Source organism: Strix aluco, chromosome 1 (assembly GCF_031877795.1).
Source record: "Strix aluco isolate bStrAlu1 chromosome 1, bStrAlu1.hap1, whole genome shotgun sequence".
NCBI classification, from domain to species: domain Eukaryota; kingdom Metazoa; phylum Chordata; class Aves; order Strigiformes; family Strigidae; genus Strix; species Strix aluco.
In genome coordinates, this window is record NC_133931.1 from 138,771,295 (window position 1) to 138,796,864 (window position 25,570).

General features: G+C 40.1%; 1 protein-coding gene across 3 annotated transcripts in view; it reads right to left on the bottom strand.

Annotated features, from left to right (window-relative positions):
- Positions 1 to 25,570, bottom strand: part of RAPGEF5 (Rap guanine nucleotide exchange factor 5) — a 164,788-nt gene that overhangs the window by 29,776 nt on the left and 109,442 nt on the right. For all 3 annotated transcript variants that reach the window (XM_074837131.1, XM_074837147.1, XM_074837140.1), the window contains exons 12-16: positions 7,650 to 7,728; positions 5,430 to 5,574; positions 3,403 to 3,500; positions 2,587 to 2,617; positions 1,583 to 1,661 (exon numbers count right to left, since the gene is read on the bottom strand). In XM_074837131.1, the coding sequence (XP_074693232.1) occupies positions 1,583 to 1,661; positions 2,587 to 2,617; positions 3,403 to 3,500; positions 5,430 to 5,574; positions 7,650 to 7,728 (432 nt within the window). The remainder of the gene's footprint in view (positions 1 to 1,582; positions 1,662 to 2,586; positions 2,618 to 3,402; positions 3,501 to 5,429; positions 5,575 to 7,649; positions 7,729 to 25,570) is intronic.

Consider the following 25,570-nt stretch of genomic DNA (forward strand, 5'->3'; position numbering starts at 1 on the left):
GAATATTTGGACTCCATATGCAGACTGCGACACAATTTGCTTACAGTGAATTTGTTTGAAATCTCCTCCTCTCTGTTATTTGGGAGGGCATGATGACAGCAATGTTAATTTATAACCAGGCTATTGTCATATCCTTTAACATTGAACTAAACCAACCCACAGGTCAGGTCCTCAAGCACAACCATCGTACTGACTCTCCCAAAGCCTGTTGCCACACACACCTTTCCAACATCCTATCTGTGGTATCTATTGGCATGGACCATGCCATCTCTTCCAGGAGCCTGTGCTGCTCCTCCGTGAGGTGCAGGAGGGAATGCCAGTGGGAGGAAGCAGTCATGGGCTGCAAGTCACCCTGGCAATGCCTACATTAGGGGATAAAATGCCTCTGGTCAAGTGGCACGGTGCAGCTTGGACAGACCCATCCTCCACAAACACCATCAGTCAGCAGACCTCCACCACACCAACTCAGATGTCCACCCTCAGCATCTGTCTCTCCTCTCTCCAACTCCACTTTTGGTATTTCATTCCTTCAATCCATCATCTCCTGTGGCTCATGCTCTCGGAAGAGTGAGAAAAAAAGCAATTTAACCCAGTTGCGGCTGACCTTGCTGGCTCCTGCCCTTCCTGTTCCCATGGCCACGCAGTCTGTCCCCTCTCTGGTGCCAGAACACTTCCCTCCCCACTCACCCATGAGCTGTGTCCAACTTTTTAAGAAGAATGAGTGTGAGGGTTCTCATCTGGAAATAACATTTTTAGATGCAGCCGTGATAACATAAACCTCAAATAAACCTACATTTGAAGAACGGAAAGAGGATATTTATCAGCAGCATGTATTGTGCGGGAAGACTTGGCATTGATGGAGCTCAGTTTTTATTCTGGCACAAATTAGCACTAAAAATATACTGACTCCCAGTGAACTTCCGGAGTTTTGTTCCCAGTGAGAAACAAAGGTATATCATCAAATGATGAGACCCAGGTAGGAGGTCCTTCTGCCTGTCCCCTGCACACAGTGTTACCCTTCCCTCTGCCTCCTTCCTCATACAGGCACTACAGGAGGGTGACAGCCTCACTGTGTTATTGCATTAGTAGCAAGGAAGGGAAATTGCATTTTGAAACGGTTGACATTAAAGTGAAGTGGCACCTTGCACTCCACACAGAGACATTTTCGAGGAGAGAAGGAACTAAGGCGGGTTCCCAGAGTTAGCAGATCCTGGCCCATTTCATGTGATAGGCATATTCATTCACCTTTCACAACCAAGATCCAGATCAAGAGACCAAGAGCATGAAATGGAGCAGGAGTAATGCCTGGTGGATGGGCTGCCAGCCATGCTGGGAGGCACACAGCTCTGCTATAGGGCTGCTGGAGGAACCAGACAGGACAAAACCCCCTTGAGATACCATGTCACTGTTGAACCCTGCAAAGTAGGAGGCAGGAAGGTAACCTTACTAAGTCAAATCTTTCTTTTTTTGTGTCCCTAAGGTCCTGTTCAGAAGCTGTATGTCAGTTTAAAAAATTCATATTATAGGCAACCCTTGAGAAACAGTTCTGCTGTTTTTCCTCCACTCTTTCAATCACACTTACTTTCTTCTGTTTCATTCATGGTTCCTCTGTGCTGCAGCCAGTTCTCCTTTAGACTGAATTGGTGGAAAAAGGTTTTATTCTGTGAGGGGTGGGGGTGGGGGGAAGAGAGAGACAACAGTGATTCTTTGCATCCCTGCCCTTTACAAAGCAGTAATTCACAAAACATAGCATTCAGCCCATACGTCTGGCCAAAAAGGTTTCTGTATAGGAAATCCACCCACCCTTTCTTGGATCAGTAAACTAAGAGTTGCCTTACTAAATAATGGCCAAGGTGGGGATTTTGGAGGAAACAGGACATGCCAAGGCTAAGCAGTCTACATGATTCAAGGTTCTCTGTAGTCATGTTTGGAGCCTATTTCTTATATATTTATACACGTTTCCTATGTACCAATCAGCCTATTTAGCAATTTCACTACAATCTCATGTTCTGCCTTCCACATTTCCACAGGAACATTTTAAGCTTATTTCACACTTCAGCTTCAGCCCAGTAAATTTGATGAGCACAGCAATTCACCTCTGTGCAGTTTGTACACCAACTTTCTCCGGCTGCATCTTCTCCATCCGGTTAAATAGACAGATTCATGTTCTTCTCTTTCTTTCTCTGTCCCTGTCACAACAAATCCCCCCTTTGCTCTACCTACTTGACATCCATGTCAATGCCTGTGCTCAGCCTGGTTTGCCCAGGGTGCTACATCTCTCCAGCCTGGTGGGGACATGCTCCCAGGCCTCCCCTGAATTCTGACATCCCAGAGAACCTTGTTAAGATGCTAATACTGTCACAGCCACTGCAGCTTAGTTCACAGAGCTGATATCCAGGCTGCACTGGCAGGAAAAAAAAAAAAATCCATAAGCAATGTTGCAGGTCTAACCTCACTGATGTATTCTGTCATGTTTTTGGCCACCGGTCACAATCAGTTGAGAAGCCAAGAAAAGAGAGGGAAGTGGGAAGGGGAAGAAAGTGAGATAAGTTATCTAGCAACCAGCAGCAATCAAGTTTGCGTTACCTTTCGGTGAGGTGAATACTCATCTACAGTGCTGAAACAAAAAGGAAAATCCAAATTACTCTTTCCAGCCAAAGCTTAGGAAAAGCAAGTTCTAGCCATACAAAGTTTACAAGTTTTTAACATTAAATGGTCACCGCAGAATGGCTGTAGAACTCCTTCAAGGAAAGCTAAGGGCATCTGGCTCAGCCAGAATACTTTTCTGTGACTTGCACAATCAGTGTAGTGAAAAGCTATGCTGCCAGCCCCTAAGCTGCCAGAGAACACAGCTAGGGACACAGCTAGGGCCCCCTGGGTAAGCAGTCAGCGTCACCCTCAGGGACACAGCTCTTTCCACTTCCCCAACAGCCAAACCATGGAAACAAACTCCATTTGTTGGAAAAACATGCCAAGGAAGTATCTTTTACAAATACCATAATTATCACTAAAATTATAACACTGAGACAACTATTGCAAAAGATATTTACTTCTCAGTACTGCAGATTGCAGAGAGAGAATGAGAATGAAGGTACCATCTGAAGTCACAGACCACAACTTCTGAGGGAATTTTTGTCAGCTTTTCTACAAAGTATCGCTCTACTTGCAAGTCATCCCAACTAAAATTGATGGGAGTGACTGTTGAACCACACACACTACCCAACAAACATTAGAGAAGATTGAATAATCTAGCTTTAGTTTAAAGAAGAGATGATTTGCAAAAATGACTATATACTTGTATCACTCATCACTTTATCTTTACTGAATTACAGCAGATGATGACAAAAATAAATTACACTCTAAATAAAAGGAGACTTGATCACAAATATAATCAATACTTACTGACGACGATGCATCCCAAGTATCTTCTGAAATTCTTTCAGGTCCTTCTCAAGAATGGGATATTCATACACATCATCTAACACATTCCTGTATATCGTCTACAAAATAAAACAGTATCTGCAAACATCTGACAACTCAAACATAAATCTTAGGCATCACATCAGCTGTCTAAATCAATTCAGGCACTAGCCTACTAAAACAAATTTCATCATTACATTTATACAAGATCCATAAGGAGAGAATGTTCCTGTTTAAATTTCCAGACTGGTCAATATTCAGCTTGACTTTGGAGAAGCACTCTTTGCGTATCATCAGCAAGCAAGAGGGCAAAATATTGACTCTCTTTCGTCCACAAATGGGAAGATTTAAAACAACACTCATGGCTGTTACATGAAATCTAGGTTAGGTCAGAAGAACACATTCTGAAGCAGGAGGACACACCACACCATCATCACTTATCCAGAATGATAACAAACAGGTTCATTTGATTAAGACTTTTAAAATAAAGAATGTTCTCCTTCTCTTTTCCTCATGTTTCCACGCATTTTAAATTGAGTTTAAGTCTCTCACAAACAAGTAACAACATACTCCTAGTTGTAAACCAATAAATAAATAAATAAACCTTACTTTTTATTTTGGGGGCAGGAATTATCTGAATATCATCAATCAGGAACCTCAGTTAAATGTAAAAGACACTACCTCAGATAAGAGGTAAACAAACTGAATCGGCTTTCATGATTGAAATTATGGGAAATATTTTCTGTATGCTTTTTCAGAATCTGCACACAGATCTTTCTCTTTCCCTTCCAAGAAAATGAGGATCACATGTATGAGCTGAGTCATCAGGTTTGCTTTAGCCCAATTAACACTCCTACATTCATAAATTTCAGCATGAATGATTCTGGCCTACAATCCTACATATTGTTTTTGCAAGTGTAACTTCAACCATCATTAATAACACTGCTATTTAATATTGCACAGAAGCCTTAAGCAGAGAAATTGTGTGACAATACACAGCCACACACCTCCATGGCCAGAAAGACAAGCCCTGCACCAAAATAGCTGCAAAACTAACTGATGACTGGAATGATGCCCCCTTTCCAGTACAGCACCACACATCTAGTACCAAACAAAAAAATTCTAAGGTCTCTGCTTCCATATGCAGTGTGTCCTACTCCAAAAACAAAACAAAACCAAAAAAAAAGGAAGCTCAAGACTTTCTCCAAACTTAGTTCAATGTTTCATCCCTTTGTCTTCAGTGAATGACTGAAGAGAACTAAAAGGCCCATAGGAGTATCTCCAGTTGCAGACAAGTAGTCTCATCAGGAATGGTGGAAGATCCTGCTTCAAAGTCCCCTAAAATAATTTCATCTTTCAACCACCAGGGGAAAAAAAAAAAAGTAAAATCAACAACCAGATGGATCTTGGGTCAGAGATGACATGACTATTTGCAAATTTAGAAGGGAATTATAAAAGCTTTTTGAACTCATTCAGAAAGATTAGAAGATCACTGCTAATAAGTAAGGACATAACTTTATTTATTAAAAATACATAAAGCTGTGCTGCTCTCCATGTGCACCTGACAAACGCTGTGGAATAGCATTTCACTCCTCAGTCAAATTAGCATCTCTTACAAGGACCTCAAAACTCTCTATTTGTCTGTAATCTGCTGGATACTGACTGTAGACCCTGTTCTGGCAGACGTTACAACCAGTGTGTCCAAGGAACCTCCACATCTTTGTAGTTTTATTTCTTCCTAACTTTTCCCATTTTCTAAAAAGCATGGAGTTCGATAAATTTCATATCTGAAAGTAATGTTTTTGACATTGAATGCATTGACATTAGATTTTCTGTCAAACAGACTATCTCTAAGGCATTCAAGGAAGACACATGTAAATAATTTTATATTATAGATTTCATGGAGAAAATTTAAGTATGAAAAGTTATGCTTTATAGATTTTGTTGTTGGGGCTTTTTAGGCACAGTGTGTTTATTATGCTGAAATGCATCAGAAAGTGTTTCAATACCTTTAAGAATTGTTTTAAATGCTCATCTTCATGTAACCAGTCTTTGTAGAGAGAAGTCCACTGAGACACCAAATGCAAGACTTTTCGTTTCCTACAGGATACATCAGTCTCATCTTCTTTTCCTTGGTGGTTCTTAGCACAATAGGTACGGCAGGTTAAGGAACAAATAATAAGGTCTCACTGAAACTTTTTTTAAGTGATGGAAAAGACTTTGCAATCATCTCATTTGCTAACGAACGGTTTTTTCACTACATTCCTCGGTTTTAAATATTTTATCCCATCTGGAGCTTTAGGAGTTTCATCAACTTTTTGGAATGAAATTCTCAGTAATAGAAATGTCAGTTCATCCCCTGTGTCAACAGGATTTTTTTTCCTTTATTGATTTGAGAGGCAAGTCTATAAAAGTAAAATCAATTCAAAAGGAATTATACAATGTTGAGTCATATCTTTTCTGCAGAACTGGGAACAAACCTTTGTCCTGCACACAGATGCCAACATGAATGGAGGACAATGCATCATTAACAACAACAAAAAACCCAGGCAGAGGTAGTCAGTTTCTTTTTCCCTGCACAAATTACACTGTCTGCAGAAATAACACTATTAAAATAAAAAAGTAAAAGAATCTATTTCCACTATTGTTCTCTATTCACAAAGCAGAAACACCAAATGACAGAAGATACCCACTTTGTACATTGTTCCTGTCCCTTTGCTATTCTTTCTTTTAATAGGTAAAAAGATGATGTTTTCACCACAAAAGATAAAGAGGAAGAAAAAAAAACAAGGCAAGTTCATTTTATAGCTACAAGTCCATTCAAACAATGCTTCATAGCTTATGGAAGTAATTGGAAATACAAGAAAAAAATTCCTTTATCTCAGAATGAGTTAGACTTATATACTGTATCACATGATAAAAGGAGCAGAGATTGTAAAATACTTATTCTTCATTTCTTCTCTTCACATATTCTGAAATGTATTACACAGATATAGGTATTCTAGGAATTAACATATAAGTCTGGATAGGTTTTAACCCCACTTTAAATGTTATTTTATAACAGTCATAAAGGTTTATTTATCTTTAAACAAAACCAACAGACATAAGATTGCATTGTTGCTATGAGTTAGGCATCTGTTTCAATGTATCTTTCAAGCATTCTTGTGAAGTATGCACATACACAAATGTGTATGTTTTGGATACAGTTTTATTCAGAGGCAGCTTTAGCTTTGTACATTCGACTTCAGAGCAGGAATTTTCTGTTTATTAATTCCTCAGCTACACAAATTCTAAATGTTTTAATAGGTGAATGTGTATATCTCTCTATTTTTACAGGCACATGCCAATTAGGGGAACTCATATCCAAATTTGGACTTCGTGTTTTCAGTTTGAATATTTTCCTCCATAACCCATTTGAGTTATGAAAATAATATAACCTGAACTTTGGGAAGCTACAGATGTGAACTGAATTCCAAGTATCATAAAGCCTTATGAAAATTGGACTGGAGAAGAAACCTTGAAAGATCACCTAAACTAGTCCATCCAAGTCCACCCTAAATAGTCTCTAAGATAGGCTCAGGTATACCCTGTGTTATCTATCTCTGGAATATATTTTCTAGTTTCTTCTTCTTAATATTCTCCAATATCAAAGATTCTACTGTCTCACACATTTTCCACTCCAGTGGTTCTTTTCTTAATGTAAAAAAAAATTCCTAGCATCTAACACAAAACTGTCTTACAGCAATTTAATCTCACTGCCTCTCGTCCTGTCTGGCATTGAGATGGGAACAGATTCTTCCCTTCCTCTTTAGGAACATGAAAGATTCTCCCATTTATAGTTTCCCTTTTTTCAGCAAAACAATCCCAATTCTTTCAGTCCTTCTTTGTAGGTCTTTTTTTTTTTTCTAGAATACTGGTAATTCCCATTGCTTTCTTCTGAAGTTTCTACTATTTGTTCATGCATTCCTTGGGGTGCCAAAATCTCAGTTGCTGCCCACCTTCTAAGCACACCATAGTAAACATTAGACAATTGTACTCTTTTCTCACCTTTTTTATATGCAACCTCAAAATAATCATGCAGGCTTGTATTTCAATAACACCAATATGCAAAGAGCAAAACTAATTATCCCAGGCATGCAATTTACTACGTTTGATATAAGACTTGACAATAGATAAACCTAGGTGTAATCATGTGACTCCTGTTAATATAACACTTAATAAAAGGATATTGCCTCAGAAGTGCCTGGCACAAGTCATCAGTCGTCATGAAGACTGTGTACGTGAGAAGGAAGTCATCCAGGAGAGTTTCTGCAGAGGAAGACAAAAAAAGCAATACATTAGTGAGAGGAAGAAGAGAGTATCTACTCCTGTTAGTGTGCATGGCAGGAATAGGACCTCCTCCCAGAAAAAAAAAAAAAGGTCCAAAGTATACAGAATACATCAAACTAAGTGTCAAGCAGTTAACAATATGTTGACACTGCAGAGATTAGATCCTTTATTTTAAAAGCACATCCTCAGCTCTCAAGGAACCAACAAACGCAAAATAAGCCACAGTTCAGGAATCAGTAAGGAAGAGTCCTTATCGCAAACACCACCATGCCAGTTGGCTCTGCTGCAAGCAAAGCAACCTTTCCACCAGCTAAACTGTTTTGAAAATTCAGAATAAAAGCTTCTAGTAATAGGAAAGAGAAAACTGTGATTGCCATGTACTGTGATAACATCTATGCACAGTACTTGAGAACCATGAGATATATTCCAATCTTCAGCTGGTTAGTCTTGTGGACATCACTGTAATTGCTCGGAAGTTTTCTCTAAGGTTTATTTAATTACAATACAGAAGGTTTTTTTCTCCACCTGGTTTCTGTCAGTGTTACAAAACGGGCTGAAGATACTTACTAACAGTAACTCTACCCACTGCAGTTGTAGCACCTCAGGCTGTCAAGATGAACGGCACTGCCAGTTTGGATCTCAGTGTCACTTTCTCATTCCTCTTTCCCATGCCTCACTAGTTCTAGGATTTTTCCAAATCTTTACCACACACAGCAGGTGGCCGAAAGGTCTGGGTTTGCTCTAGGATGAGAGGGCTCAAGGGTAATCTTATGGTGGTCTTCAACAACCCAGTGGCAGAGCAGGGATAAGACCAAGCCAGACTTTTCCTGGAGGCACTCAGCAAAATGATAAGGGGCAACCTTCAACAAAAAGATTGTAACAAAGGAAAATTTGTCTAGATACAAGGGATATTTTTTTTTTTTTCCCTCCTGTAAGGAGGGTCAACCACTGGGACAGGTTGCCTAGACAAGACTGCAGAATCTTCACCATCAGGTGTGTTCAGGGCTTGCCTGGGCAAAGCTCTTGAGCATCCTGATCTTACTGGACCTGCTTCCAATTTTAGTAAGCTACTCATATATGATGTGTGATCTAGGAATGAATTTGTATTTGGTTCATAAAAACAAAATCTTCAGTTTTCTGCAAACAGACAAGAGAATTATATTGGTCTTTTTAACCTCAAAATAAAAATGTTTGTGCTTGGTTTTTTGGGGTTTTTTTCTTCCCAAAAGTGGTAAGATTTTCCTCAAGTTTTGAGGAATTCCTGTTCACTGTATTTCTTTGAATTCCAGCAGATATACTGTGTTCCCTTTAACAAGAAAACAGGTTTGCACCACCTGCTTTATCAGATAAGAACAGGAACACTGACAGAGACTGAACAATAATAGAAGTAATTCTGGTTATACTGCAGAGCAAAAAATACTTTACCAGTACAACGAGTCGTTACTAGTTAGTACCAATTACACAGTTGTGATTTAAGTGGTGGATTTACAACTGCAAAGACTAAGGGCCAAACCATACCTCACATGAGAAAGATAAGGCTGAGCCTTGATTTCTATATCCTGATCTTCTCACTACTTGTCTGTGATCTGTCCCTGTCCAAGCTAGTGCTTATGTACGAGTGTGCAACTGAGAGCATACCGGCAGCTTTCCATGCCAAGGCTGCAATTTCACAGTAATTTAGACCAATTTCAGTTACAGCTGCCTTGGACCTCCTTGTCAGTAAATTATTGACCCATAGCTGCAGTGCAGGATGGCAGTAAGAATTCATCCATATATCATTCAAATCCAGGTATTATGTGGATATCACATGGATGGATAGCTAACGTGAGCTGTGAGCATGGGATTCAAATACCTCCATTGTCTTTAAAAAAAAATAAAATCTAGCTAGATCAATCCATTTAACACAGCTGGTCTAGAAAGAGTCCTGATCTAAAGATGCATTGCTAAAACCCCTTGCATTCAGAAATGAAACAATTAAATTCTTTATATTTCATCAACATTGTTAAAAACGGTGGAAAGTATTATCTCTGCACAGAAAGAGTATTTTGTCTCAGTAAATGAAAAGACATTGTAAACATTGTAAACAGCTTGTTCTCTATCTGAAAGGTCATCTATTCATTCTGTGCACATCTTTTGGATGATACAATGCAGCTATTAAAGTTGGAGGTTTCACAAACATTTATTTGGAAACAGCTGATCTTGGAATCAACAACCACATTTTAGTTCTTCACTAAACTATGCGACTGTGCAGTGATACTCATGGAGTCACAGAGACATTCACAACAGATTATTTCCCCAACTTTCTACTCTGTATAGAGTTTCAGCAATACATAGCCATGTGTTCAGAAATTAAGTACTAGCTGAAGCAAAACTGCAATGCTTATCAATGAACTTCTGAAATTGTTCAGAATAGAGTGACTTTATCATACTAACTGGTGTTAAAATACCACCTTAAAAAGTTTATTTTCATTACCTGATCATCTGCTTTCCAGATGCCTATCTTCAATTATTCAAGCATCCCAAAGTGTTGGGGTGGGAAAAAAGGCTGGTTTTGCTATGATTTAGTGTTTGCCATTTTGCTTAAATTTTTTGTAAGAACTATGCTACAGATACTGCTAATGCCCTTCACTATATTTTTTTGCTATCAGATTAAAACTGTATGTTTGTTCAGATAACTTACAATTGGTTTTAAGCCCTCTGTTCATCTCCCTCTGCATGCTCAATCATACATCCATTCAGTCTCTGGCTTCTAACAACCTCATCAAAACAAGGTATATCACTCAGCCAAATTAAAGTTGCACATATGTATACATAGTGATTCCTCTTTTCTTCTCAATGCAGATGAAATGCTAAGAAGAAGAAAAGTTCACAAATGACAATTCCTGTAACTTGTATATAGGCTGGATCTCTTCAAACTGCCTCTGAACTTGTTTAGAAATTTAAAAGCTAAAGAAATGTTTTGAACAAAAGAAGTCCAGATTCTACATGTGGTTCATTAATAGCCTCACTCATCTGTTAAACTACTTTAACAAGTAAGCAATGAAAGTGCTTTTCCTAGATTAAATATCTATTACCAGGCACCACTTAAAGATTTTAAAATGCCTGCACTAGCTTGTAGATATTTCCTTGATGTCTACTGTTCACTGTAACTATTTTCTGTATTTTCTTCCTAAATGTACTGTAATTTAAAATCATTCCAGAATGTTTTTTCATGCCATAGCAAGGACACAAAATCTGAGGGTGTACTGATTCCTCAAAAATAATTTGTTCAAAACAAATAATTGCATACTACTCAGATACTTTTGGACATTAACACATGCCCACAAATAATAATTTGCTGGTCTTAACCTGCATCAGAGAGAAAAGTTAACCATGAGAGAATTTATTCACAGCAAATTATTCATTCTGTTACTAATGGCTACTAAGAGCAGTAAATTTGAATGAGGAAGGGCTCTAAGTGTACAATTTGGGCTGATAATTATGAACAGAAGTCTTTCTGGGGTTTTTCTGTTTAGTCACAGTTGATTTAAGAGTTAAAAAAAAAGGCAATTCCAGTCAAATCATGAATTATTTACAGTGCACCAAACCCCACTCAGAATGGCAGTGAAATGCATACCTCTGTTTTAAAATTTTACACTGTGTCCCAGTTTCTGCATAAATTTGTGACCATTATTCCCATAGAAAAAGTTTTTCTAGTATTTGTAGCAAACAGGGAGAATAAAATGCACAGTAATATTTGGAAAAGAAAAGCTCCCATTGGAAGGTAAGTCTTTGTGCAAAAGCCTGTGATGCTATGCTATTTTTTTAAATTTCTCTTCTTCATGAATTTTTTATTTAATCATTTTCTTCTAGCCATCAATCTAATTTTTCTTTGTTCCTCCTTTATTTGGCTAAGCAATTATTACAAAGTATGCAGTTAGCTTGCAGCTATGGAGTATTTCATTTCAAAGACAATTTCAAGCATTTTAAAGCTTCATTAAGACATGCAACAGAACCAGCATGACTTCAGTGGGCTCCTGTTCTTGCAGCTCTTTGGGGGCAGCCTTAGGCAGTAATCTCACCGAATGTGCACGAGTACCATAGGCATAAAAATAATAAAAAAGCAGGCACTGTGCTTGTTCGCTATTAAATAATCAATTCACACCAGCTTCTGCTGAGACAGTTTCTCACAGGTTGTGTGCGTCCCCTCCTTTCCCCAGGTGAAATAAGGCAGCACGGATACCAGTTGGGAGCAGCTAGTACCACTCTTCCCATCTTTCTGCGATGTACAAGTCCTTCTGCAAGACACATTCAGGGTGGCTGGGGGGTGGAAAGAGCAGTAGACACGGGATGTGACATGGGACGTGAATTACCCAGGGAACTTTTGCTTTCAGTTGGTAACTAAAGGATTCAGCAATACATGAGAAGTTGCAACTGTATTGCATGTATGTGGTGATAACAGCCAACAGCAATGACGGTGTATTTGGTGGGGAAGGGGGATTTAGAGTCCCAGAGACAATAAATGGTCCTATATTTGGATAAATGACACATCATATATTCCCATGTACTAAAAAAAATACAGAGGATTCCCTGCTGCTTTCCATGTGCCTGCTTACCTCTTAACCAGATCATACCCTTTCTCTCCGAGAGGGCAACTCTACAAATATTAACTCAATATGATGGCACAATTATAAATGCCAGAAGGGTAGAACGGGGTTCTCTCACAGGGCTTTACACATCAAAGTTGATTTTTCAGCAATTTCTTTTCTTCCTTCTCCACCCTCTTCTCTAGGCAGGGTATCAATTACTAAGCCTTAGGACAGAAAAGAATACAGATCTGCAGCAAGAAGTCATCCATGATGCACATTTAACAAATCTGGACAGGGAGTACACTGCACAGTAAGCTCTTCTCAAACTTGAGCAATTTTTTAAACTATCACAGTGGTACAAGGCATCAGGAGCATCAGGCATCACACTAATAATTTGTTATATAAACATTGAAAGAGACTTAATCTAAAGGAAATGCCTTTGTCAAGTGGAGTAGAAGTTAAATTCTTTTTATTAAATTAAATACATTTGAGGACAGTTTTTAAAAAGCAAATATTTCAGTTTAGCTATCACACAGAATGAGTAAAGAAGGAAAAGTAGGGAAATATTCCAGTGTTACAGATAGATAGACCTCTCTAACTACCCACCTAGCAATTTGTATGTCCACATATTATTTACTAGTATGCATGTGCACCAACCAGTGTCTTTAGACCATCACAGCTAAAACAACACTGTATACACATTTACATTACAAACATGTTCAATAGCTCAAACTGTATTAAGTATTGCTCTATCGCTAATATTAGACATCCTGTCCACCTAAGCCAAATATAATTATTCCTAATGCCAGCCCCGAGTCATTAATCCCTTTACACCCACAGAAGAGGTAACTTGAAGACAAATTCGAGTTTGCCCTGATTTTCTGATCACCCTGTTACATCCTGAACAGTTTTAGTTTTGCTGTTTCTCAGTAGCTACCAACAACAACAACAAAAAAAAAAAAGGTGAAAAATAAGCCAAACAAGTCCTCCCACTTTCAGTGACAAACTGTGATTGCTGAGGTGACAAGAACCATTCTCTTTTTCATATTGGACTATAAACAGCAACTTTTCAAACCCTATTCTTCCTACTCTATAACATTTCTGTTTCCATGTTCTTTCCATTACATGCTTATATTAAGAAAAATTAAAGCTATGCAAAACAAGGCAACCAACAGGATTTTAAATATGCTATGCATCAATCTTTTTTCTTCTAACTGCATGGTTTACAAAAGATAACTTCCTCTATACAGAAGAGCATAAACATATAGACTGTGCATATAGACTCTCCATTCCTTTATCTGCAGATCTGCTATGTCACATACTGTTAGTTGGGGACAGGGTACTGATACTGACATCTGTTAAACTGCAAAGAAAAACAAGTCATCTGTTTGGGTTTCTTTAAATTTATCACAATTCTGAACCCAAATCTCTTCCACTTTGCACTGTACAAATCCACTGTGAATGGTTGTGCAAGAATTACAGAAAGATTTAAGGGTTTTTCAGGCTTGTATTCCCCACTAAATCGGATTATAAGAAAATATAGATAAAGTACTGGAATGCAAGTCTTTTTCCACTTTATGCAAAGTAGCTATTCAGCTTTCTCCAAGGATTTGCTGGAGGAGGCCAAACCTGTGTGGAGACTGGGGGTAAAAAAAAAAAAAGGAAAAAAAAAGAAAGATTGCCTGAATGAAAAAGCCACTGGAATTCACAGTTAACTCACAGGTTAAAACTACTCTTACAGCAATTTTCTAGTGTCAGTTTAGCAATACTTACTCATGGTACACAGCAGTTGTGGTTTTTACTATGAGAGAATTAAACTACCCACTAAAGTCTCTGCTTTCCAAGCAGAGGCAACCTCTAAATGCCCTTACTGCTCAATTTATCTTTCAGACACATACCAAACAGAAGGAGATCATAAGATCATCTTCATCCTGAAGCACATTAGAACTTGAGTATAATGTATTGGTGAGCAGCACGCAGGATCTCCAGCAGCATGAAACATGAATGGGAGCTACATATTGATTTTCCAAACATCAATGCAAACTCTGAATTTTGTGCTGTAATGAGACCTCTTTGGTATTTGGGTGGGGGAGTGGGAGACTTTTTTGAGAAAGATAGGGAGAGAAATGTATTTTAGACAACATACAACAAATTCTAAAACTCTTCAGCGATGCCATTTCCCATTTGCGATTATGGCAAAGACAATGGGATGACCATATGGTCAGCTCCTGACATCACCTTATATTAATACACTTATCAGCATTAGCCAGAATTCTGAATTTAAAAAACACCAACAACTTCAAAGTTTGCTCTCCTTTATATTCACTGCATCATCCCTACCTTGCAGGACCAGTCACTTCTCTCTAACTTTTAGTGAGGCTCATCCTCCAGAGTATATTTGGGGAAAGAAACAAACCAAATCAACTGAATGCTTTGGGGTTTTTATCTTCCTGTGTATGACTGAAAAGCTGGGCTCAATAACGCTAATACACCTTGTGACTTCAAAGCACGTTCCGGAAATAATTTTTTTCAAATAAAATATTCACTGACGGGGTTAGCAACACCACATCTGCTCAGAAATAGTTAAAACTTGCCTTTCTCACAATCATCAAGAAAAGCAGCCCTATGAGATGGGGTTACAGCTGGTCAAACAGACAGATGAGCTCCCTGTGTCTGAGTAAAACACATGCTGATTACTTACTATTCTATGGGGAGTAGACATTTTTTGCCATTTTAGATAGTCACTCACTGAGTTCAAATTAAACTAAATGAGGGCTACAACATAGCATTTTCAGTTCTTCAGCCTCTCTGTGCTGAAAGCTCTTAAGCTTAACAAATTCTTGTCACCCCTCTTACTCCTTTCCATAAAATGAGAAAAATTATAATCACACCTCAAGGCAGACACTGCTACATTTAGATTTTTTGCATGTTTTGGTTCACATAATACTATGCAATGCTCTGAAACCTTTCAGCAATGCAAACGCATGTCCAGAGAGTTGTAGTTGTAATCAGAAAATTGCTTTTTCTGCAGAAACGGAAAAACGATTTGAGGGCAACTCTTTTCAAAGATAGGAGTTTCTCAATCTGTAATTCCACAGCAGTTTACTAAAACTGTCACGACATCTCAGAGTACAAACACTAAATGCAAACAGCTATCATTACTATCTGCTCTAGCAAGATATTGGCTCACGTCTGAGTGGTCCCAGATCTCCCTTGCATTCAGCAGATGGCAATGGCACTCAGGACCTTGCAGGATTAGCCCTTAATTCAAAATCAAATCCTCTAATAATGCTATGCCACCATGGACACAGCATGAAGCAAAAAATGAAAATTATGTTGAGAAAGAAAGGTCAATGGAAAAAAGAACATCGATATATAATTTGCTGCTAATGTATTAAAACAATTATAGTAGTTATGTCATCTAACCACTGAAGCACCAAGAAATCAATGCACAAAGGAATAAAGAGAAAGCCATTTATTTCTGGCACTAGGTTAGGAAAAGAAAATACATAAGGGCAAGATATTTAACCTGTACAACCAGATTTATTAGAGCACAAAAGTCAGAACTAGGAATAATTTCTAAGGTCATCTCCTAGAAATTTCTGGCAGTATTTTAACATCTGCAGAATGAATCAAACACATTCTGTCTGGTAAGGTCAAAGATCCTCCTAAAGTTGCATTCCAGTTGCTGCTATCACATGTATTGGAGCAGTTTCGTATTTTGCTTGAAGGACAAAAAGCCCTGAAACCACAGGCAGAGAGCAAATGTCAAACTTGTCTAGCTTTAATGAGGCACTAATTTTTCCACATAGAAATCTGAAGCCCTTCCCCCCCCTCCACCCCCCCAGGTGGGAGGGAGCCCTGGTGATTAATGTGCAGCTATAATGGTCGGGGTTATTCGAAATTATTGGGCAAATCCACTATGCCTTATTCATTTTGAAGTATTTATTAGAAATATTGCCTATAGCAGTCACCCTAAGACATTGCTACTTTTTGTTAAAAGAAGCCCTTGACTATAGCAACTAAAACACTCAAGCCTTCCATGCAGTGAAACTTCACTTGACCGTAAACTGAGGTATTCTAACACACATGAAGTGCTCACACAAGCCTCACTGCAGAAGGCAGCCACTCCTTGTTCACTTCAGGCATCTCCCAAAGTACTTTAGGAGAAAAACCCATCCTACCCATCCTCTCTTTCCATCAATTTTTTAAAATAAGCCAGCCAGGCCAGGATTGCCTGGAGCAGCAGGCAGAAAGATAAAAGATTTAATGGTTCCCTTTCACCCTTCTGCCCGGGGTCCAGCTGCCATATGGGGCAGAATTGATAGGCACAGTAACAAGCAGTAACAGCACAGCATGCTGCTGGGCTTTCACCTCCAGCACGCACGCTGCCTGGCACCCCTGTCACTAGCGTGTCTCTGTGAAAGTCGTATGAGCAAGTGCAAGGCAAGTTGCTACTTCTCTGCTTCTGTCTTCCACCTAGACTTCTTTGCATCCCTGACATCGCCCTCTTCTCCAGACACCCAGAGAGATGCAATGCTCCCTAGACCCCACAATGACACAATTTCAGGTGCCACAGAGAGCTGTCAGTGCTTCAGTGGGGCCAGCAGGACCTCTAGTTGCCTGGTGGCAGCACAAATGTCACACACAGCCATCCTTCAGCGACAGACAGCACACAAAAAGGGTCTGCATCACCTGCTCCCTCTGCCACTGCAAGCCTGATCCTACCAAGTGGGTGCTCCGAGGTGCACCCCTCCGAGGCTGCTCAAGCCTTTTCCCGGGTCCACCAGCTCAGCTCACATTTGAGTCTAAAGGGAACTTTAAAATTAGACTAGACATTTGACTTTCAGAGAGTTAATATAACGGAAGATGTACTTACTTTTCATCTTTGCTGTCCAACACTAGTATGGCATTAAAGAAGAACAAAGTTTCAAGTTCAGCATGTCTTTCTCATCACCGAATTGGGAAATCTACTCCTAAGAAACAGTACTCTTCAAATCTAATATTATATGTAAAAATATCATCACATCTTCAAAAAAAGATTGTCAGTTCTTCATTTCTGGGTTTTCAACCAGACACACTTTAAAAGAGCCTACTTTTCAGTGACATTTCTGAGAACATGAAATCAAATTTTCTGTTTACAACCCCAAAATAAAATATATATATATTTTTTAAAAAAATCTTAATTAGCATTATTTTCAGATAAGTTAAGACTATTAGCCCAAAAGGTTTTAACTTCAGTACCTTATGACAGGCTCCAAAATACAGCAGATTACAATGACTACAGTATAGTGACCAGAATACAGTCCATACTGTACATAATATGGATATAAAGGACAGGTCAAACCACACGTGGCAATGCCACATCTAAAGCTCTGCAGGTCAGGTGCAATGCCTACACTTCAGTGTGCAGTGTTATCCCCATCACCTGCTGCTAACTGCTTTCCATACCAACCAGAGGAATAGGTCCCTTGAGGGAATAGAAACGTATGGATCCGCACTGTGTATTTTTAAAAGTGTTTAGTGAGAAGCTTTGATCTATTATTTTCCCCCTACAAAGCAGCAAGGGGAAATTTCTTTGTGCTTCGGCCTGGGGAAGGAGATATAAGAAGAATCTTGTTTGCCCCTGGGAGCCAAATTATCATAAATATGCTAAGCAGTGCAAGCTCCCCAACATGTGGCACTGGAGCATGTGCAATAAACATCACAGCATCTCTTCAGGGAAGCCTAGCACAAAAAAGCCTCCACTGGCAAAACACTCCTGGCTTCTGTAGATTTGGCAGAACTGCTTACAAAGGGAATGATGGCATTTTCATCTGAGCAAGAACTGTTGGATTTGGTCCAAATCTCTGCATAACATGGCAATAACATGCACTAGACTAATGTACAGACCATGCACTTCTTCCAGAATGTGAAAGAGCAATGCATTGAGTCAAGTGGTGGGACATTTTTGGTGTACTGGGTCACACACAGTAGGTTAGGGTCTTGCACATGCAGCTGTTGCCCACTGTCATGAAACCTCAAAAGCAGCAACTCACTTGTGGACATCTTCTGACATATGGAGGCAAAAGGCCCAGCAAAGGTGCTGCATGGCTGCGATGTGTTACAGGCTCTGGCTGGGCAGGGGGCAAGGAGGAGGAGAGAATACATCTTGCAAACCCCATAGGAGACCCAGACAGGCATTAGCACACTACAGTGTCACTGCATCGCTGAAGGATGACACTTCCAGCATTTCACCCCAAGGTGTACAACACTTCAGGCTGATGGGCACACACTTCTCAGATACCTCTGAAATAACTTATGCAGTATCTAAACACCTACAATGCACAGCAGAGACCTTCTTGTCCTGGGAGGAGGATGGCAACAGGGACACAACACCCAAAAGAATCCAAAAACCGAAAACAGGGCCGTACTTGCATCTTACATTTCCACACCTGCCTTCCTCCCCACTCTCTGAGGCAGTGAAGCATGGCTTCACAGCACAAAAACAGAACAATTGTCAGAGCACTCATAAGGAACCTGCATTTTGCTTCCCCGTGTGGTGAATGGGTTCCAAAAAAACCTGATGAATTTCCTGACAGTGGAGTTAAAACAAATGTTACATTAACTGTAGACTTATTTACATGATATATGTCCTTAAATTATGAACCTGAAATTGTACTTGCTATACTGAGACACGCAAATCATTCCAGTGACAAGTTAACATGTAATTTAAGACAGTTTTTCTCATTATTACAACTTAATGGAAGACAGCAATAAAAAAAATGCCTTGTACACAGTCTGTGTATGTATTAAGAACATCTAACAACTTCAAACTATCGGGTTTGTCAGTACAACCCTATTCTGACAGGAGAATGAAAGAAATAACATAAGTTCTTGCTTGCATGGTTAAAGATCATACAGGGGTAAGACACAAGGAACAGACATTATCCAGAGTTCAGCTGCTTGTGAGTATTAAAATACCTGTGTATTTCCCTATGGCAGCAGAACTGTGCTCTTGTGCAAGGACCTTTGGCTGCTTGCAATACACAGTAGTTCAATGTTACACTTTTGAGAAAGAACACCTTTATTCTGATAATTTTCAAACTGTTTACATTCATTGGGGAGCTCACCGTTAGACCCTTGGTTCAGCTGTACTGTAATTACTCAGGGATTTTATTTGACAGCCTTGCTTATCTCAGTTAAATAAAGCAGGGATATTAAGCAATTACTGGATGAAAACCCCAGTGGGGTAATTTTCTAAAGGTGAAAAAATTCACGTTTGCCATTATTTTGATTTTTAGTGCTATTTATTGATTTAGTCACAAAAAACACATGCAGAATACAACTCTCAGGCATAACTTTGGAGTGGTATAGTCTAGCTTTCTTCTTTTGCATCTTTCTTTTCCAAGTCTTATGAGACACTATATCTTTCATGCACACACTGGAAAACATCTAATGCAAGAGGTACATTCTGTATCTTGTAAAAATTGTTTGTTCAGTTTTCACCCCTTCATCAACACTGCCAGCTGCTCCTTGGACTTCCAAAGGGCACAGAGAAATCTCCTTGGCCAAGATGTACACCCTACCTTTCTGCACAAGCATACGTGAATCCAATGCAGTGTTTAGGATAAAGGTAAAAAACACAAACTGCAGTAACAGATAGGATACTGTATTAAACTGGGCCTCTTGGCTTATCTGCTCCATGACCATGTTTCACCACTACACATAACAACATCTGGCTGTGACTAGCACTTGCTGCCACGTTTCACCTCTATAGCTCTTTTTGGCCATAAGTGCCAGCAGTTTTTATAAAATGTGCTTTATTTTTCCCGTGTACAGAGAAAGGGAGGCAGACACGAGCTCAGCAGAGGCAGGAGGTACCTGTAAAGGCTGAGAGTACAAACCCAGTGGCCTCACTCTCATTCTGCTCATCTCTCCATAGTCCCATGCAGACAATACCAGTGCATTTGGCTTACTGCCAGTGAGGCCAACACTACCAACTGTGAGATTCAGATGGTGATCCCACTGCAAATCACCCATCCCTATTAAATTTCCAAACCCTTTTCAAATTAAATAGGCTAACAACAGCATACTTTCTACTTTCCTTCAGCATTTCTTCTTCTTTCTTGTTCTCCGCAGAAAAACAGCTTTTGCAACTGAACTGTCTGTCCAGCTGTCCGTCAGTCTTGCTCTCCCTTACCTTGTGACCTTTGAATCTGTTGACAAATTTCAACCAAATTTGAGACAGAACAACAAATTCTCAAAGACACTGTGTTTCTATAAGTAATGGGAATAAGCGCATCTGTAGAAGAAAGAGAGAGACAAATTATTGTCTCACTGAAGTAAAGGCTGCCATTAAGCACAGCTATGTTTGTAGACATAAAGTAACTCAGCCAAAGGAGATACAGCGATAGCACCTCAAGATGCCGTCGGTAGGACTCGGGTTTTTTTGATTAAAAGATACAATCTCTAACACTGGGACTACTAGCATCACTGAGATATCCTCCTTATTTAAAATTCTGCAAACTGTGTCCGCACCCAGTTTCTCTAGCAAGACTTCCCATCTCTCCGCTGCACCAGGCTATTGGGTCTTCTTAGTTGACCCTATAAATTCCCAGGGCAGAGCACTGTCTCTTACTTTGTGTTTGTATAGCACCAGTCACAGACACTGTGGCTTCTGAATGCCTGTATATATGTAAAATGATAAGTCATTATCTTTCTGCATTTGTTTCTGCAAATAAGGGGGTTTTTAATTAAACTGCTTTGTTTATTCAGTTAGTTATTAAGGCCAATTATAAAAACCCATTTAATTTTTTTTCTTACTAAGAAGCAGCATCCTTTTTACATCATCCCTGGCTAGTCTGAAAAATCATCAATTACATGATGGCAGGCTCAGACTACAATCACTTGTCCACGGCTGCAGCCCAGTAGACACTTCTGCTAGGTGTAACACTACCTATAGCTTCTCTGAGGTTATAAAATAGCGAGTGTGTATTTATTTTTACTAAAGTGTAAAAATACAGTAATGCTACTGTCAGAGAAGGTAGCAAAGCATCTTAAAGGAAGACTTTAGATTACGTACCACTCTTCAACTAGCTAAATACTTCCTATATAAGAACATATATTTAAAAGCAATTTTCCAAATAAGTTTTTAGAAACACATCGCCGATTACAGTAAATATATAGGAGCTGGAATCAATTCCATTAGGAGCTGCTGTTTTAAAGACACAGCAGCCCACATCCCAGAAGGACAATGAAGTACATTATGCAAGCTCATTTAATCACTGTATTCAATTACAAGGAGGAATAAATCATCACACACATGCCTATGTCTGAATTTTAAAATGTAAATAAATCACGAATAGTCAAGCCAAACGCTGTGAATCTCTGGATTCACAGATTAGCAGGGGAAGTGGTGCATTCACTTCCCATTTGCAGTGAGAGTATCCAAAAACTATTAACATCATCTAATTATTTTAATACAAAAGCTGCCTTTTTTTGTTCAGTTGGGAGATTGATCATATGGAGCTGCCATTCTCTGAAGTAAGGAACACAAAATCCTGACAAGCATTGACCTCAGTGGAGCTTGTACATGGTCTAATGACACACTTTCCTAGTCTTTCTGCCCTGATTCATACTCAGGACTCCCCTAAGTCACAGGGGTTCAGAAGAGGAGCTGGCCTTCTTGTTAACACTATGAATAACAACTGCTCCTGCCCTTTCCTGTAAACTCCCTCATCCCAGACCTACATGACCATACTCTCTAGGAGGATGTGAATGTTCTCCATTTGTTAAGAGAATCCAATACAGCAGTTTCTTGCAAAGCTGATGGCATTTTCATGTTTTGCAGACACTTTTAGAAAATTGTTATTGAAGATTTATCTTCCTTTGTAATCAAGAACATAGTTGTAACTTCCCAAATTGCATCTTACTAACCTTGACTCCCTGAACAAATATCCAATCCTTTAAAATGAGATGTTAAATCAAATGCCCTATGGCCCATCTGCATGTCAAAAGCCTCACGCGAGTAGGAAGATCAGATTCACATTAATACTAACACAATCTGTATGCACACATCAAAGAAAAAAAACTGTTCAAAATATTTACATAAGCTGCACAGGCAGCCCATAAGATATGCCGAAATTTTTGCCTAGAGAGATGGGCCATCACGCTGGAGACTCTAACAAAATTCGCCTCAACCCAGTGACAACGCACCAGGATAGACATCAGGAAAATGCTTTCTTGCTACTTTGCAACAGAAGAGAAATACGTGGGAGAGTACTGAAGGTCTGGGGAACACATGGGAAAAGCCCAGCTTCAGCTGGCAGAGACTGTCCTCTGCCTACAGGTTTAGACTTAGCCTACCCAACATGCCCAGGTTTCCCAACTGACCACATCCCAAAATCTCTGTGTGTGTTCTGCGGGTTCTGCCCACAGCAAACTTTCGGGAGTCCAGGGGACAGGGGAGCCCCACAATGGCAATGGCTCCCCAATGTCTCACACTGCCCTGGGGAAGGGTTCCCTGCCCACCAAGCAGCCCCGATGGGTAGAGCAAGCAGGTCTGGCACAGACACCATCCTCAAAGCATTTGCAAGCTGTGTGTGGCCCAAGAGCCCTACACAAGGAGAGCAAGGAGGGAGCAGACAGCGTCCCTTTGGTTACCAGGCCCTGCTCAGGGGGACACCCCTTCTCTGGGTTGGGGGGGAGAGGACAGCGAGGAGCCCACAGCACAGCCAGGGCTGCCTCCTCACAGTCAGGCTGGGCTTGAGCAGGCCAGAGGTCTGCACCTGTTTCCCCGTCCTAAGAATTACTCAGCCGTCCCTACACAACCTCTTTGTTCGTGTCTGTGCAGCTGAAGGTGAGGAGGCATTTCACCTGCTGGGAAGTGGGGTGCGTGTGTGTGTCCTGAATTCCTAAATCATCCAGTTGTTGCCTCCCTGCCACATACCAGGATGGAAATTTTTCACCTGCCCATTACAGAGTTATGTCTACAGCAGCAATGCAACAGTAAGAAGAGAAGCTGTAGTCACCTTAATAGCCAAAATGTTTGCATTTGCCCGTTATTGGCGGTTGCCATGCTCTGAGGCAACGCTGCACGCTCACTGCTGCTTTAAGACTTTGAATGAAACCCCTTTGACAATAGGGATCTGACAAATGCTGTTTGTTTGCGGTTGTTTTTCACTGCTGTTTGTTTGCTTCCAGCTTGTGCCTGTGCATCCCCATGATGTACTAACAGTAACAACAAACAAAATCCCATGGACAAGTCTCCTAGCGGGGCAGGGAATGAAACCCAACAAGGGTTTCATTATTGTATTGATGGCGGGGCTCTGATTTCACAACTTGGAAAGAAGAAAACCAGTATCTGGCTTTCTGGTTTTAGCTGCAGTGGTTCCTAGAGAGACATCAACCAGCCTTAAATCCTAAGAAATGGGCGCAGGGAGGGTTAAAGAAAGGCTGCTTAAGGAACCGGTAGAACCTTGTGGGCAGGAGGAGGAGGAGGGATAATGGCAGGAGGGGGATGCAGGGTGCAGAAAAAAGAAAAGAAACTGAAAAGCAATACATGGTGAGGTATAAAGGCCTCTAGCAGTCCCTGATTCTGATACATCCCCAATTCTGGCAATTTGTATCTCCAACAAAACTCAAGTTCAAGCAAAGGAATAAAACCACAATTCATCCCAAATGCTGTCACAAGAAAGCCCAAGTTTTTTATTATTGGCTTCCATCAAAATTAGATCCATCGACACTGCCACTTTATTTACATTGATCTATATTCCCCGTCCTCCCACCCCAGAATGTTTTTGTGCTCGGTGTCCTTGAAAACAAGCCATCACACTCACTTCAGAGAGAGAGTACCGATCTGGTTTCGGAAGGATCTCACAAACGTTTCTGAACCGAGACAAGGTCATCTCATGATCTCAGACTGGCTCAGGAGACGGTGATGTGAGCTGCTGCCACAGCTACAACTCACATCAGTCTTTTTCACCTTGTCTAAAAGATGGGACAAGCAATTTACTTTATTGCAGTAACTGAGGCTATTCCGAAAAACTCTTTCCGCCAGAACCAGCTATACTCTGTGAGGGTAACTGACATCTCATGAGAAACCTTTGACTGTCAAAGTGCTGTAATTTTACTCCTATTTCAATCTCTGAAAGGATCAAAATTGACTTTAAAAAACCAAGCAGAACTGTCTCCAATGCCAACCACATAGACTCTCCTAAATGGTGTTATATACCTCAACTGATACCAAACTGGATCAGGCCTTTCCTTCAATTTAAAGCCTGCATTATGAGCTTATCAATTGCAGCTAATGCACAAAGCTTCTGAATTTATGCCAAGCACATTCTGCTCTATTATCTCCTTTTTAGACAGGTTCTTCTGCTCTCACAAAAGTATACCTACTACAGTCATCTATTCCTACATCCAACAGCTGATCTAGTGACTTGCCCACTAAAATCAAAACCTAGCAAGGTAGCACAAACCACAGCAGAATCTCCTGTCAACCTCACCCAGCACACAGCAAATCTGCCCTTCAGTAGCTGCTGCCACAGCTGCTCTTTCCCCTCTTTTTTCCTTGGACATGATAGAGAAGGCAGCAGCCAACATTAAGACAAGGCAGAGCAGAGCTCCGCTGCACTTGATAATCTGGAACGTGTTGGTACCAGTTTGCCAATGCCACAGACAGGCTTTTTCAAGCAATTGCATTTTTTCAACTACACAGTAAGCAGAGGGATTCGGTGCTGTAGTGCAGCTCAGTGTTGGCAGCTATTAAGGGAGGTCTTAAGAGCCCACAGAAACCCTGATCAGGCACTATGCATCAGGGAACAGGCAGAAATCCATTCCAATTAATGGTTCACAAATAGACCTTGGGTTGTGACTTTTTGTTTTTAATTTCCCTGGGTGTCCTCCAAGCACGGGGATTTACAGAAAATGGCAAGGTGGGAAAGAAAACAACTGCATCAGCACACCGTACAACAAAGTTATCACCTAACAGTAGTAACAGACAGCATGACAGGGAGGTTAGGAAAGTAACGATAATTGTAGTTTGGCTATAGCCAAAAGAGACCAAAAAGACCAAGGCTGCCACTTCCATAACACCGTGAAACCGTTTGAACTCAGGGCATGTTAAGAAGGATTGCGGGGGAAGGAGGAATTAACAGAATGAGAGTAAATTTAGTTCAAAAGGGGAAAAAAGCAGCTTTGAAGAACAGATTTCTTTCAGATTCTTAATACACAAGCTCAAAGCACAGGTCTTCAGTGAATCCATCCTTCCA